This window comes from Hetaerina americana, unplaced genomic scaffold (assembly GCF_022747635.1).
Source record: "Hetaerina americana unplaced genomic scaffold, ioHetAmer1.1.p SCAF_636, whole genome shotgun sequence".
Taxonomy (NCBI): Eukaryota; Metazoa; Arthropoda; class Insecta; order Odonata; family Calopterygidae; genus Hetaerina; species Hetaerina americana.
The window spans coordinates 28,595-46,046 of NW_027287246.1; the positions used below are offsets into that span (position 1 = coordinate 28,595).

General features: G+C 40.3%; 1 protein-coding gene across 3 annotated transcripts in view; it reads left to right on the plus strand.

Annotated features, from left to right (window-relative positions):
* The first annotated feature begins 14,362 nt into the window (after positions 1–14,362).
* bur (GMP synthase burgundy) overlaps positions 14,363–17,452 on the plus strand; it is a 32,205-nt gene continuing 29,115 nt past the window's right edge. Inside the window, exons 1-4 of one of the 3 annotated variants that reach the window (XM_071594570.1) lie at positions 14,363–14,598; positions 14,679–14,789; positions 15,849–16,080; positions 17,060–17,154. In XM_071594570.1, the coding sequence (XP_071450671.1) occupies positions 15,899–16,080; positions 17,060–17,154 (277 nt within the window). In that variant the 5' untranslated portion in view covers positions 14,363–14,598; positions 14,679–14,789; positions 15,849–15,898. Of the gene's footprint in view, positions 14,599–14,678; positions 14,790–14,842; positions 15,659–15,848; positions 16,081–17,059; positions 17,155–17,452 lie in introns of those variants that run through there. The other 2 variants (XM_071594571.1, XM_071594569.1) reach the window with 2 other exon arrangements.

A 17,452-nucleotide genomic window follows, 5' to 3' on the forward strand; every position in this document is an offset into this window, starting at 1 on the left:
TGCTCCGATTGTTCGTTGCAACACAGGATCCAGCTTCCTAAATTTTGATACTTGTTATTTGCGTCATTAAAAGTTACGCTCCATCATGGTTCTTCATTTAGCATTACGAAATATATGAAGATGGTCCACGGAATCTGCAGTTTATAATGGCATAATCTCAGGATGTGGAAGGTTACGTGTAAAATATAAAAAGTAAATATATACCAATAATATTTGTTGCCTTGGAGCTTTGGTGATGTATTCCTATATTGTATCTGGGAGTTGTATGTAAGAACACATATAAAAAGTAGCTCAATTTTTTATTCAGAAGAAAGCGTTCTTCACTCGTCTCAGAAATCTTCCCGCAGCAATGCCCTGCGAAAGCAGGAACCACATATTTTAACTTTCGCTAGAATGGCTATAAAAGTAAGGAAAAGAATAGAAGAAATAAGAAAAAAATAAGGCCAGGGAAGAGAAAATTTTAATTAGCATCTTAAGTATATTTTATGTTCCAAAGTTGAATTTTGTAAGTATGGAAAACCAAATTCTTCCCGGCGGTAAAGTATTTCAGGGGATATTTTACTTACAATACGCTGGATAAATGATGAAAACAAAAAATGTTTAATGGCCATGATCTTCTTCCATGGCTATTTACAGACATACCTTGAAATTCTCAAGTAATTTAGAGATTAGTTAAAGTAGTGAGAAAGTTTGTGAGTCTACGTATACAGGGTTCGTCCGGAAAATAAGTGTACTGATTTTTTCCCGCCGCTCCAGGCGCGCCCAGCACCGCTCTGACGGGCTGCGATTGGAGGGGGGTATGTTGGCAAGCGACGCTGAAAAAGGCAGTCGGCTCTGAGCTGTGGTGTAGTGAGGAGCTCTGTTAACGCGAACCTCCACGCTCGACCCACCTCACGGAACGCGATGCCGAAGTTTTTGGAGCAGCGTTATTCCATCAAATTTGCGGTAAAGCTTGGGAAATCGTCTACCGAAACTGTCGGTATGATTAACCAGGCTTACGGGGAGTCAGCCATGTCCAGAAACATGATCTTTCGGTGGCACAAGATGCTCGTGGAGGCTAGAGAAGAGGTCGACGACGAACCACGGCCTGGACGCCCATCAACGACACTCACCGACGAAAATGTGCGAAAAGTTCGCCATGTACTGAACTCTGACCGTCGTCTTAGTGTTCGGATGATAGCAGAGCAGTGTAATGTGCCAAAAACAATAGTCAGCGATCAAAAACATCTGGCGGCTGCATCACGACAATGCGCCGTCTCACACCGCGCTTGTCGTGTCGGACTTCATGGCCAAGCACGGCGTGACAACGCTACCGCACCCGCCCTACAGCCCGGACTTGGCACCACCGGACTTCTTTCTGTTCCCGAAGATAAAGAGGAGTTTGAAAGGAACGCGATACGGGACTTTGGACGCCGTCAAAAAGGCCGTGACGACGTGTCTTCGAGAGGTTCCAGATGATGCCTTCGCGGGAGCGTTCCAGGAATGGGAACGCCGCTGGAACAAGTGTATCGACTCACAAGGGTCCTATTTTGAGGAATATTAGCTTAAGATATGTAAAAGTGTAATAAATTTTTTTTCCTGAGCTCAGTACACTTATTTTCCGGACGAACCCTGTATCTCGGGGTGGGTTTATTCGAGCGCGAATGCTTGACCAAGAGAAAATACCTCCGCCTGGGCCCGGAAAGTATTATTAACCATGAAAATTTAAAATATTGGAAGATTGTTGAGTGATTGGGAGGGCACGGGTGGAACATGATGCGCAATCAACTAGTTTTTACTCCTGCTTATTTCATCATAAGTTAAGAGCTGCATGAACAATCGCATCAAAACTGACCTCAATCATCCTTCCATAAGACCCTCCAATCCTCATGGCAACCATTGACGTCACGTTTTTGTCCGGCTCCATGAGACCGAAGGTCTCTCCTCCCTCCGTTACTAGCTTTCCAAACGACCAGCTCCACAAAAATCCGGCACAGAACTGATGATTAAATATTCCCCATTTCATCCTCATTCATATTTCCTTCTTCAATGATTAATTCTACCTCCAGGCCAAAGGCAGCTCCAAAGGAAGTAAATTTAGTTCTTCCTACCCCAACCTCTACCTCTGTAATCTTGAAAAAAAATTCTTCTCCAAATATCCTCTGCCTCCCTTCATCAGGATCCGATTCACCTAAAACATTTCCTCCTATCTTGCATGGTGCAGAATTCCTTACATCCTTCACCTCCTTCACCTCCATCCTCAATGGCTTCTCTCTTTCTATCCCTCCCTTTCTCCCTCTCTTTCTCTCCTCAGCTTCCAACATTTGCTTATACACAAAATCATTGATATGGACGTTAAGGTAGGAGAAAATGACTATTGAAAATTGTGGTGTGTTGCGTGGTTTTGTATTATTCCGAAACTTGGTCGTCGAAACAAGATGATATGCATATATTGGAGGCTTTTGAGATATAGGCGTGGAGCAGGATGGAAAACGTGAAATGGATGGAATGGAAAGCAAATGAAGAAGTATTAGTCAAGGGGGGAAAGAGATAAAGAGTTATTGGTAGAAATCTAAAGAAGGCAGGAAAGACGGTCACAGAGCATTGTAATTGGTGATGGAATGCTGAAGACTGCGACAGAGGGGAGAGCGTTAGGCAAGCGAGATTGGGGTAGGAAAAGGATAGGGATGTTGGAGGGAATGAAAGGAGATGGAATGTATGCGGAATAGAGGACACTGTGGTGCAATATGATATTTCACGTTTTGTCTTGTTAGATAAGGTTAAGAAATATAAGAGTTTTGTGAATATATATATACCATTGGGTAATCTACCGATCAAGGTAGTTTTGGATGGACACAACTAAAAAACTAATATTTTGTTTCTCCTAGCAAAACACGACCCAACATCCTAATAAATCCCCTCTCCCTCACCATACTCAGGACTTCATCAGTTGTTTTCCTTTCTGCTCATTACAACTTCTACATCCTCCTTTACACGCACATTTAAAAAGCCTCCAATATACGTCTATTATCCTGATTCAGTGACCATATTACCGCGTCGCACATAGCTAGGCTCCACAGCAAATTTTTTACGAGTATTTTCTTAACATCCTTACTCATATTCCCTGTCATCAACTCCCTCTTCCTTGGGAAAGGCTCTTTGCCTAATGCAATTATTCTCCTTACGTCCCTACTACTTTGACCATTTTTGCCCGAAACACTTCCGGAATACGTAAACTGTTAAACCTGCTTTAGATTTTGCCCTCCTACTTTGAACTTTGACGAACTTTTTAACGTTGAACTTTGTCTTTCTCGTTCTAACAATGCATAACCTCTTTTATTTACATTTACTCTCATCCCACCTAATTTCCAGGGGTTCGGAATAGTGTGGTGGCAAACGAACTTCCTCCCCACCCATAGGGCCGGGGTTCGAATCCCGGCGGCGGAAACATTTTGCAGTGGAATTCCGATCCCTACTTGAGGTGCTTTCTGGAGTGCAATTTGAATGAGTATGCCATCCATCGGATGGGACGTTAACCTGAGGACCCCCCTCTGCGCCTCTCGTTAAGAGTAAGCTAATGCCACCGCCGGGTTTTTCTCCAACTTTCATCCTTTCCTGTCCATCCATAATGGCGCAAATGGCCGTAGCTGTCGTTCGCCTCCCCTAAAACTGATTTTTTTTAAGGTAATCTACCGGTTAAGGTAGGTTTTTGGATGGACACAACTACCAAACAAATATTTTAATACTCCTAACAAAACACAAAATCCATCATCCTACTCTATATCAGGTCCCTCTTCATCTCTGGGTACTTTCTTCCTCCCTTCATCCCGTCCAACATCCCTATCCTGTTCCTTCCCTTTCCTCTTTTGCCCAACATTCTACCCTCTATCACAGTCTTCAACATCCCACTGCCGGTCAACACCCCCTTCATCCACTTTTCCTGCCTCCATAGGATTGCTCCCAACAAACCCCTCTCTTCGCCCACCATACCAAGTACTTCCTCGTTTGTTTTATTCTCTGTCCATTTCACCTTCTCCATTCTTCTCCACACCCACATTTCAAAAGCCTCCAATCTACGTCTATCCTCCTGCTTCAATGACCACGTTTCCGCCCCGTACATAGCTACGCTCCATATCAAAGTTTTTACGAGTCTTTTCTTAACATCCTCACTCAACGTCCCTGTCATCAACTCCCTCCTCCTTGTGAAAGCCTCTTTGCCTAGCCCAATTCTTCTCCTTACGTCCCTACTACTTGGACCGTGTTGGTCCAAAACACTACCGAGATACGTAAACTGTTCTACCTGCTCTATTTTTTGCCCACCTATTTTAATGTTAAGCTTGGCCTTTTTCTTTCTAGAAAATCGCATAGCCTTTGTTTTATTAATATTGATTCTCATCCCATACCTGTCGCACTGAATTTCCAATTCACTCAGCAATGCTTGCAGCCCCTTGGCTGACTGACAAACTAAAGCTTGGTCATCAGCAAACCTAACTGATTTTACGAATTCCCCGCCCACTTTCATTCCTACCTCGAGTTCTTCCCATGCCTCTTTGACCATTTCCTCTGCATACAGGTTGAACAGCAACGGTGATAATGGCCCTGAGTTCCTTACTATACAGTTCTTCTATATACTCCTTCCATCTCTCTTGGAACTTTCCTGCGTCAACTATTACCTTACCCGCCTTATCTCTAACTGTTAGCATAGCTCTTCCTTTCTTACTTCCCGATAACGATTTAACTTTGCTGTACAGCGCACCGATTTCACCCTTCCTCTGCAGACTTTCCATATCCTTGCACTGCGTCTTCCACCATGCTTCCTTTGCTTTATTTGTTGCCCGCTTCAATTTATTGTTCAAATCTTTGTACTTCATTTTGCCTAATTCTGTATTTATATTCTTCAATTTTCGCCGCTCATCCATCTTTGTAATCATCTCATCCGTCATCCATGGTTTCCTAGCCCTTTTCGCGTTAACGGTTCCAATAGTGTCTTTTGCGGCTTTCGATAACCCTTTCTTGATACTTTCCCATTTTTCTTCGATATAAATTAGCTCTATACCATCCTCCATGATTTTCTCTACCGCCTGTTTGTATTCCTTCCTTTTCAACCCATTAAATGCTTTTATATTCCATTTTCTAACCCGCCGCCCCTGCCTTATCTTTTTGAAACGGACGCTACATTTCATAACAACTAAATTGTGGTCATAGTCCGCATCCGCTCCCGGGAAGCTGTGCGAATTAATCACAGTGTTCCTAAATCTGTGTCCAACCAGGATATAATCTAGCTGATACCTCTCTTGGTCACCTGGCATTTTCTATGTATACTTGCGTCTTTTGTGGTGTCTAAACCAAGTGTTGGTGATGACTAACCCCTGTCTCCTGCAGAACTCAACTGCTTCCTCCCCGCAGTCATTCCTCGTGCCTAAAACGTGGTCCCCCACCTCATCGCCATCTCTTCTTCGCCTACCATCGCATTCCAATCCTCCATCACTATCAAATGTTTCCCTGCGGGAACACACGCGATTATGTCCTCTAACTGATCGTATATCCTATCGAGCTCTTCTTCCTTATGGTTGCTCGGTGGCATGTATACATGAATAATAACCAAGTTCGTCGGTTCTGATTTTATCTCTACTAGTAATAATCTATGATTGGTTTGAATGGTTGCTCGGTGGCAACCCCTCGTTGGCTGTCGCCCCCGCCGCTGTATATTATTCTACCTGTATACTGATCACTCCAGTAATCCCGGCTATCCTTCCATGTCACCTCGCATAGACCGAAATATCTATATTTCCCCTTTCCATCTCTCGCTTAACATTCTCCAATTTCCCTGTCCGCATCATTGTCCTAACATTCCACCTTCCTGTTCTAACTAACTTGGTCTTCTTCTCCTGCGTCTTCTGTCCTGCTGCTGCTGGTTTTCCCTTGTAAGGGTTTCGTGGGACGACGACCGCGGAAGCCTTGCCTCCCCCGCTGCCCGGCACGACACACGGCCGATTGGGCCGAGCCCCGTGGTTGCCAGGACTCAAAATCTCTGTATAGCCCATCATGTTAATCTTGGGAATGATAATTGAGGTGGTTTCCCGTTGCCTTCCTCAATAGTGGTTTTAACGTGACACCATCACTTACTGGCCGCCCCACTGGGGTCAGACGCCATTGCAGCCCCCTCACTGAGGAACAGACACTGCGTGGACTACCTTTCGTCTGGCTCCTAACCTTCGACCTATCTGGCATGGGTGACCCAACCAGGAGCAATTTTTATTACTCCTGCCAGCACAGCTCTAGGGGTCATTGGAACGCACAAGCCCTTCCACCACGTCAAGGTTGTAGTACATATATATATATATAATCTACGATACATTAGATATGTATAACGGCACGGTATATAAGCTATATATATATATACATATATATATATATATATATATATATATATATATATATATATATATATATATATATATATATATATATATATATATATTCTTCGGTACTTGGTTGCTTAAAACATTGCAGATCTCAGTGTAAACAACGTTTCCTTGATAGCTCAAGTTGTTGAGAGCATCCGCCGGGCAAGTGGAAAGATACATGTGCATAAACACATTCAAACACGAAATCCCGCCAAACGGCGAACGAATATTCATTCACATATAAATAGATATAAGGAAAAGGGATAGGAACACAAAAAAGGACGAACACAATAGAGGTGGGGAAGGCGGAATCAGGCAAACCACGAGTGTAAAAATATTTCCTAGGCCGGGACTCGAACTCTGGATCTTTCCACTTACCGGGCGGATGTTCTGACTATTTAAACTATCCAGGAAACGTAATTTACACCGAGATCTGCGATGCTTATGCATATGTGTGCCACGAAACGCACTGTTATTATCCTTTATGATGTTGCATGATTGCTAACCTACTCTCCTTTCCTCTTGTGTGTTGTCTATTTCTCCTTTGGTGGGGGAAACAGCTCCCTAACACCATCTCTCGGCCGAAGGATCGGGGTACTCGGTGGCTTAATGCAATAAATAAATAAAAATATATAAATATATATTCAGACCAACAAAGTTAGACATTGAAAAAGAAAATGACGTAGAGGCAGACAGCTTAGGTCCAGGCATACTAGAAAATGAGATAGAAAGGGCATTAAGGGAGATGGAACTAAATAAGGCCGTGGGGGTAGATAACCTTCCCGTGGAACTTTTAAAATGCTTGGGAAAAGGTGGGAGGAAGAGGCTATATGGACAGATCCGTAGTATTTATGAGGAGGGAATCTGGCCGGAAGACTTTGTGAGATCAGTTTTAGTTCCTATTCCGAAAAAGGTAAAGGCCACGTCATGTGAGGACTACAGGACAATAAGTTTGATATCTCACGCAGATAAAGTTGTTCTTAGGATCATAAACAAAAGGATAGAGATTGGGGCAAATGATTACTTAGGGGATGATCAGTTTGGGTTTAGGAAGGGGAGAGGTACGCGTGATGCCATTGCAGTAATGAGATTATTAATCGAGAGGAATATAGAACAAAACCAGGAGGTATTTGCCTGTTTCGTAGATTTCGAAAAAGCGTTTGATAGAGTGAATTGGGAAAAACTAATGAGTATACTACCTTGATCAAAAAGTTCCCGGAATAACCAACGTGTGGCGCTCCCATCGTTCCGATTTGAGTTCTGTTTTTTTTGTTAAATTGGTACATCTGTTGTTGATATTCCCTTTAAATCTTAGTGTCATAACTTGACATTTGCAAAAGTTACGTAGCCAAGAGTACATCTATCTCTGTGTGTTGGCGATTTTTTACAATTGCAGAAATGGATTTAAATTTGCAACAACGAACTTGTATTAAATTTTGCGTAAAAAACGGATTTAGTGGCGCACGGACGTTGGAAATGTTGGAAAAGTGTTTCGGCAACGATTCTCTAAAAAAAACGGTCGTTTACCAGTGGCACGAGCGGTTCAGAAGTGGTCGTGAGTCAATCGAAGATGATGAACGCAGTGGCAGACCATCGACATCGAAAGTCGGTGAAAAAATTGATAAAGTAAAAGAAATGTTGGTCAATAACCGCAAATTAACCATCAGAGAAATAGCGGAGGACTTGAACATTGCCTATGGATCCGCCCAAGACATTGTGGTTAATGATTTGGGTTTCCGTCGTGTAGCAGCAAATTTGGGCCCAAAAGACCTCAATTTCATGCAAAAAAGAGACCGTGTTGACGTCGCAAAAGACATGATTTGCGAGGCTGAATCCGACCCCACATTCATCAAAAGGATCATTACTGGAGACGAGACGTGGGTTTATGAGTACGACACGCAATCCAGACATCAGGCAAGTGAATGGCGTTCACCAAATGAGCCGAGACCAAAAAAACCACGTCGTTTTCAGTCAAAAAAGAAGGCAATGCTGACGGTTTTCATGGATTACAACGGTGTAGTGCATCATGAATTTTTGCCAGAAGGCCAGACAGTAAACAAAGAGTATTATTTGGGCGTTATGAGACGTTTGCGTGAAGCAATTCGCCGAAAGAGACCAGAAATGTGGGCAGAAAACTCGTGGATTTTGCACCATGATAACGCACCGTCGCACAGTGCTATCATTATTCGTAATTTTTTGACGAAAAATGCAACAAATACCATCCAACAGCCACCGAATTCACCTGATTTGGCTCCCTGTGACTTCTTTCTGTTCAATCGAGTTAAAAAACCATTACGGGGAACGCGTTTTAGCAGCCGAGAGGAAGTAATGGAAAAATCGCAGGAAGCACTGATGGACATACCGAAAACCGAATATAAAAAATGTTTCGAGGATTGGATCAAGCGCTGGCATAAGTGTGTTGCAGTCGATGGGGTTTACTTTGAAGGGGACAATATAGATTTAGATGAATAAACTTGTATTTTTAATTTTCTGAATAAATTCCGGGAACCTTTTGATCAAGGTAGTATTGCAGAAAATAGGAATAGATTGGAGGGAAAGGAGGCTAATCCGCAACCTGTACATGTCTCAGACTGCTCAGGTGCGGGTGGGAAACGGGGAGTCAGGATGGGCAGTGTTAGGAAGGGGTGTAAGGCAGGGTTGCCCATTATCACCGTTGCTGTTCAACCTGTATGCAGAGGAAATGATCAAAGAGGCATGGGAAGAACTCGAGGTAGGAATGAAAGTGGGCGGGGAATTCGTAAAATCAGTTAGGTTTGCTGATGACCAAGCTTTAGTTTGTCAGTCAGCCAAGGGGCTGCAAGCATTGCTGAGTGAATTGGAAATTCAGTGCGACAGGTATGGGATGAGAATCAATATTAATAAAACAAAGGCTATGCGATTTTCTAGAAAGAAAAAGGCCAAGCTTAACATTAAAATAGGTGGGCAAAAAATAGAGCAGGTAGAACAGTTTACGTATCTCGGTAGTGTTTTGGACCAACACGGTCCAAGTAGTAGGGACGTAAGGAGAAGAATTGGGCTAGGCAAAGAGGCTTTCACAAGGAGGAGGGAGTTGATGAGAGGGACGTTGAGTGAGGATGTTAAGAAAAGACTCGTAAAAACTTTGATATGGAGCGTAGCTATGTACGGTGCGGAAACGTGGTCATTGAAGCAGGAGGATAGACGTAGATTGGAGGCTTTTGAAATGTGGGTGTGGAGAAGAATGGAGAAGGTGAAATGGACAGAGAATAAAACAAACGAGGAAGTACTTGGTATGGTGGGCGAAGAGAGGGGTTTGTTGGGAGCAATCCTATGGAGGCAGGAAAAGTGGATGAAGGGGGTGTTGACCGGCAGTGGGATGTTGAAGACTGTGATAGAGGGTAGAATGTTGGGCAAAAGAGGAAAGGGAAGGAACAGGATAGGGATGTTGGACGGGATGAAGGGAGGAAGAAAGTACCCAGAGATGAAGAGGGACCTGATATAGAGTAGGATGATGGATTTTGTGTTTTGTTAGGAGTATTAAAATATTTGTTTGGTAGTTTTGTCCATCCAAAAACCTACCTTAACCCATAGATTACCTATAAAAAAAATATATATATATATGTATATATATATGTATATATATATATATGTATACATATGTATATGTGTATATATATATATATATATATATATATATATATATATATATATATATATATATATATATATATATATCTAAATTTAATCTTGAGGATCATACACACACACTACAAATGGCAACATAGATTAGGAAGCAGAATACTCGTACCTAGGAAAAGGGAGAATGGATAGGGATGGGAATTTTGTTGAGTAGTGATGATTATCTATGCGGGCGGAGAAGTAATGTTTGTATTCTCCAATATAAGAGGAGGGGCAAATGTTTGATTGAGAATGTAGATGACATTTTTGGTCACACAATCGCTGTGGGTGCGGAGCGAACAGGTGACGTGAGGATACGAGGTCTGGGGAAGAAGGGAATGCAAAGGATGAGAGGGACTTCCTTATCGATTTGAAGAATATAGAAGAGCATTAGGGGATTAGGCAAGAGGTACATTAATAATTATTTTAAATTAAATATAGATCTTTCGTATGACGTGGTAGTCCAGGGGTAGGGTGTTGAAATACTGACCGGAGGGCCCGGGTTCGATTCACGGCACGCCTTCCGTGGCACCCTCAGCTTCACTCGAGCTGTGTAATTGTTCGGGTACCAGAACTTCCTGGGAAACCGTAGGCGGCACATTGAAAAGATCTGGCCCCTTACACTGATGCGTGAATTTCACATTCCCTTGGGGTTAGTATTAGATGACCTCTAACGACACCTTTCAAACTGACCTTCTGGTTGATTACTGTGTTTATGTTTATGGTTTTTTTTTAAATCTTACGGTATTCAATTTAATTTATGTTTCCCCGAGAAGTAGATGGTGAACAGATTGAGTGTATCGTTGATTTTGGGAGTGAAATGTAGTTGGTGGAAGGAAGGAGAATTTTAAAAAGATTTATTCTTCTTAGTATCACCTTATGGAGGGAGAAACGATGTGTAGAGTGAGATCACATAAATGCTGGCTATAATTTTGGCTGGAATTTTGGGAAGGTAGTGAGCATTTAGCTTCCCTAGGCAATGGTGTACTTAATGAACGACGATAAGGGCTAGACGAGTTGGCTGGTTGGTTGACGGTCAACTGAAACGTAAATGCGTTGGAGGAGCTGCCGGAATAAACAATGGGTCGGCTGGAATTGTTAGGTATTTTTAAATATTTTGAAGAATGTAGAACTATTATGTGCTAGAACTAGGAAAGAAGAATGTTAATCTAATAACAGTAAATAAAGATGGCATTCATCCTTATGTAAATTATATTTTTCTTCCCTAAGCGTTCAATAGATGGTGCCTTTTCTTGCGAAGCCATGATACGGATTATAATGTAAATTTAAAATGAACGTACCTGCTGTCGTGAAGCAATGGAAAGCAGAATAGCCGAGACCGTAAACTTGATTGGCACTCGGTTTGTTTAAATGGGGGGAGGTAAAAACAAAGTTACAGATAAGGTAAAGGTAGGGAATACACACACTATGCATACTTGGGTGTGTTTGGGAAACAGTGACCCACGTGTACCCCAATCACACATAAACAATGCAAAAATATGGAAACAAACTTACAATCACTCAATCAATAGGGTGTGTTAAGGAAGAACAGTCACTGTCGTGAATCGCATTCACACTCAGAGTTTGCAAGGATATCTCCTATGTCAGGGACTCGTTGTACTCACACAGGAATGAGAAACAAATTGAAGTAAAAATCAAAAAAGATAAAGGCCCAAGTTCACGTTAGCAACCTGTCGGGTGAGCTAGACCTTTGTGAATCGCACTCACTCGCTCTTTCGGGGTTTACAAGGATTCCTCCAAGCCCCGTCAATCAGATAGATGAATGCAAAATTCTAAAATGGATGTTCGCACGTTTTCTCTCATTCACGCAATCACTCGGGTATGTTCGGAAACGGGGTCCTTTGCGAATCACACGTACTCACACTTTTAGGGTTTACAAGGGTTTCTCCTATTCCATTGACCCGCCAATCACACATAAATAACAAAACGAAACAGAAAGGACTTACCTAAAGGCGCAATCACTAAATCACTCGGGTGTATTAGACTTTTGTGAATCGCACTCACTCACTAGTTCAGGGTTTACAAGGGTTCCTCCTATGCCATGGACCCGTAAATCACACAGATGAAAACAAAAAACATAGGAAAGAAGTAGCGGGGGTAGGTAAGTGCCCAGAGAAAACCTGACACCAGGTGTTTCGCCTGCCAAACAGGCCTCTTCAAAGAAAAATGCAGATCAATTCGCCCCCGTCAGTTGGTAAAGGTCAATTTTTATATCTTTTGTACCTATATGAAACATTGATGCTCCAAAAATGCTCATTGGTTCATTTTCTGTCCGCTTTATATTTGATCTTCGGGGAAATGATAACATTTTCATGTTTATTTGATGAGACCTCCAGCCCCAAATCAATAGTTTTCACATACCATTAAATGCTCTTTTTTCGTGAACTAACCACCTCCCCACTCGCTCTTCTCTTAATGGCATTTACTAATTTCTCCAAGCGATCTCAAATCGGTCTCGTCTGATCGATTTGAAATCCAAGCGAACTTATTCCTAAAAGGTCTGAAGAGAGCCGTTGCGGCTGTTTCGTTCGAATGCGATGGCGGAGTTGGTCATCGAATCATCGACAGCTGAAACCCTACCCCGATAAAAAATCCGCGAAGAATTCTCTAGAATCATACGCCGAGAAACCAAGGCAATAAATAGTTGTATCACAGGTGCATCGAAAAATCACGACCTCGGCGCCTCCAGTCAAACGAAAGTGGCACTAAAAACTAAAGGCGGCGGTTTAAATGGTGATATGACTTAAACATCGCATGTATTTGATTAATGGAAAAGTGAAACTCTTAGGCACAAAAAAATCTCCGTATTACAACAGGACTACTAATCTGGATGAAAGTGTTTAGAAATATTTTACTTCCGCCTACTGAGCACTTTGCGGTACAGTAATTTCAAATCAAACATTAAAAATTCGGTTGCTAGCTATTTCCGCGCGCGATTCGATACGTTTGCGTTTCACTCGTCATTATTTGAAAAAAAACGGAAGTATATTTTTGCACTCTAGCCAGGAGACACTGAACAGAGGCCAAAACAAATATTGGGCCTTTTCGATGGAGCAGACTACCGCCCATTCCTGTAATTCCATTAAAGGGATGAAGAAATCGATGTGGTTAACCAATATGGTCCTCAAAAGGGAATAATGACCATGATTGAACTATAAAAAAACACTATCTGCTAGAGGTTTAAATGAGTAATATTACATAAAAACTGCCGCTACTTATGCTCAAATCTCTTCCGGGAACAGAATTAAGTTATGTCTGTCAGTACATCAGTATCATATAAAAAGCCTGGAACTTTGCTGTTGAGGAAGCATACATGGTCTAAGTATTCACCTAATGGTTGAGTTAACCTGGCAAAATATCATGTAAGCCATAATATTAGTAGCTAAGCCCGTGAAGAGGTAATAAAAAATATTCCAACTAAGTTATAATGAGGCGATGTGGATTTAATTTGCAAATACGGACAGACTCAGCGATGTATTAATTGTGCAGATATTATGATAACTTTTTCAAGTGAGCGGACAATATGAATTGTGCAGGAGCAAGTGAGTCCTGCTTCATAGTGGCTGTATCTCTTAGGTTAGATCCCATTAGTTGAAGACCAGAAACATCTTAGTTTCGTTATTCCGGCTTCTTAGCGCCCAAGTCCTGCTTATGGCGATCATAATGGCCCTGAGATTTGTCAGTCCACTGGATGTGACTGCTGGATACAGGCCAGGGCCTACTCCATGGTAACGCTCGGCAGGGTTTTTGCAAATAGAGGACGTGAAGGCAGAGGTAAATGCATAACAGTATTATTGAATACTCCTATTTTCTTGAAAGAAAAACAATTACGAATTTCAAATAGGATGATGCACTACATAGATAACTCGGGGGCGAGTATTCCGCATTAATCAGATAAAATTTGCCCAACATACTTGAAAAACATTAAAATAATTGAATTGGTAAGAAAAAATTTATAATCTGACAGAGATAAACATACTACATATCTTTATGGATCCTGAAAGAACTGCAAACGCTATTCATGAAAATATCCATTTATAAAAAAATCATTTAAGACTAGTCAAAGGAAAACGATTCAGTATTCAGTCATATTGCTCGAAAAAGATTACTGAAGACGAATCATGAACAGCTTTCCATATAACATCGAGTAGCATTTATTGTGGCACTTTGATTCAACCAATGTAAGTAGTCTTTCCATTTTCATGGTGGTAGCCTTGAACCCAATTCGCAATAGGTACGAATACACTGCCACCTGCAATATGTAAAAGTTGTTGAGTATTACACTAGCGGCGTGACAGGGCAAAGATTTTGTGGCAGATATTTAATATTGCAGAATAAGTAATTGCTTAGGGAAGGTTTTGGTGAATTTTGAACAAACCTTCTATTGATGAGAGTGTAATAATCATAATTACATGCCACCGATAATTGCAAATCCGTCATTGCGTGAAAATTTTGTATGATGTATTTGGAAGATTCATCAAGAAGTTATTGATATAATGTGTAGTAAGAACTTGGATTCTCTAATAAGATATAGGTAGGTAGCTAGCTAATTCTATACTGTTGCCGTGTTCTCTTCGTTTTACTTTTAACTGTTTTATTGAAATTGTATTACAGTTTTGTTTTTGGCGCGTGTGCGCACTAGCAATAAATTAGATGCATGGGAATTGAAACAGCGCACAATGAATGTTTTGCTCCTGATTGCTGAATATTTGGTTACTTCATTAAGTAAGGGTTATTATTTAATTTCGATTGCGATTTCGAATGTAGTGTTGGTGTCGCCTTTCCGAGAGGTAAACTTATGATCACAAAAGTTTCCTCAAGGCAAACGAAGCAACACGCAAGTACTGTAAGGTTTTGTTTATATTAACTCTTGAGGACTAAATTGTATAACTAATGTTTCAGTGCCAGAAATTCCCCCACCCTCTAGCATAGGCACTAATGTTTTGCTGGAAAATTTAGTCGTCCAAAGTTATTTTTCCCGAGTTGTTGACCCGGCATGGTGTAGAAGATATCAATATCCTGCGATATTCGTTCTTATATATTAATTCATCTTCTCATCTTCCTAGTTTTATATGGCATTACATCTATTTTACGGAGTTCCTTTAATATTTTATAGTTTCTCATCTTAGGAAACCAGTTGTCGTGGCTCCGGCTCCTTCCATTTACTTCCTCAGTGCTCAATATTTATTTCTATATTTTCATCTAAGTTTAGTAGTAATTTGATTATTAGATGCCGCGACAACAGGTCATTTACGTTCGTCACAATTTTGCTGAATATGCTTTAATCCCTTGCACATTTGACCCTTCGACCGTGTGCTATGTTGTAATACCCGTCAATCGACTTGATTCACTATCAGATATATATATAAACTTGGTAGTAGCCTAGTAAGCAGCAGTCGTTCTTTCGAAATAGTAAGTTGTGCTTGCGTTTTAACCCTATAAAATTATCGGTAGTGTTTGAACTGTTATCTGTGCGATTTTACTCCTACCTTTTTACAGATATCTCCTCTTTATTGTAGACTTGTCATCCTTGTTAGAACAGGCTTGGTAGAACGTTACAGATATCTGGAGACCCTCAATAAGGGAATGCTGCAGTATGTGCTTTCCAGTTCAGAATGCTTCCTGCGAATGCCTTCCCTTGATTTTAGAATATATTCCTAATTTAAAACCATATATTTTAAAAATGATTTTGCTTGCAATCAAATGCTTATTAGTAAATTATATGATATTTCATAACTGGATTTAAGAAATCGTATGTAACATTAATGCTATTTCTATTCATAGGTTTGGCTGCTGTTTATAATAGCTGTTAGGTGGCGTCTTTTAGCTAAAAGATGCCTGAAACAAGGACAGATTTAATCACAGATAGCTTAGCACCTGTGGAACGGGTTGCCATACTGGATGCAGGAGCACAGTATGGCAAAGTCATCGACAGAAGGGTTCATGAACTCATGGTGGCTAGTGACTTCCTACCTTTGGACACCCCTGCTATAACTTTGAAGGAAAAAGGATACAGGTAGGTTTGTGTTTATTACTTGAATGATGAAGATAATGAGATATTGTATGCAATTAATAGTCCAAAATTTTTTACAAGATATTGTAGAACAAGATTTTTGTTGCGATGATATCTTTAATTCATCGTAATTTGGTTGGGTGTTTTGATAAATCATTTGTTATTCTCATTAGAGGTAATTCAATTTTATATTTCAAGTTTGGATAGAATTGTTTTACAAATTGTTCAAATATTTTGAAGGTTTTGTAATTCAGTTGTGGAATTACTTTTAATTTTAAGCAAAGGCAAAGACCTGGAAGTATTTATAGCTATTGAATTCTTTTTCTTGTAAAACTAGGAGCTGTACATATGTATTAAATTCCTAATATTTTGGAGGAAATTCATCAATGATGTACCGCTGCCCTGATTTAGGAAATATGTGACATTAAGTTAACAAAAATTTTATTTTTTGATGAAGTAGGAAATGGTTTGCTTGTAAAGTTAAAACATATATGAAATATACTTAGAGGCAACTACATCCTATTTTTAATCACTTCCAAATTACCATAAAAGTACTGTAATTGACTTGCTGTATTGTTGAATGTTAGCATGGCAGGCAGTGAAGTCTGTATCAAATTTGAGTCAATGCATTATGTCTTTTTCCTTCCTTTATTTTTTCCAAGTCAGGATTATGAATAATATGGGCCTGATAAAATTCTAATGATGCTTAGAATCAACTCTTGCCATTTATCTTGTTTGTTCAAGAGCAAGATGTTGAATGTTGTTGAATACCCTTTTTCAGTTTTAATTAACTTGGTTCACTTTTATCCCATTTTGAATCTCCTACTCATGTTCATTGGTGATTTTATAGTAATCTTACATTATTTACATTTTTCCATCAAGGCATTGAATAGAAAATTGTAATAAATTATCTAATTAAACGGATGCATAGTCAGTTACTTCTTTAAGCATAATATTCTGGTGAAACTTGTTTATTTTTTAGGGCAATTATTATATCTGGTGGACCTAATTCTGTGAATGCTGAGGATGCTCCACGTTATGATGCTGATATCTTTCGTATTGGAGTACCTGTTCTAGGTATGTTAATTAACATAATCGATTTACTGCTTGACTTATGTTTACACATTAAGGCAATATTATCATGGTTATCTTATCATTTACCCTTGAGGGATATTTAACTGCAATATCAATGGCTTCTGTATTAATCTGCATGGAAAATATCCAAGTGCAATAAGAAAATATTCTAATTTTCCAATTTAATTATAACGGAAATCCAAGCTAAGAGATGCATTGCACAAAAATGGTAAAATGTTTATTTTTCCAGTAAACAGTGTACATCTTTGAGAATGTATGACATATGTATAGGACATGTCAA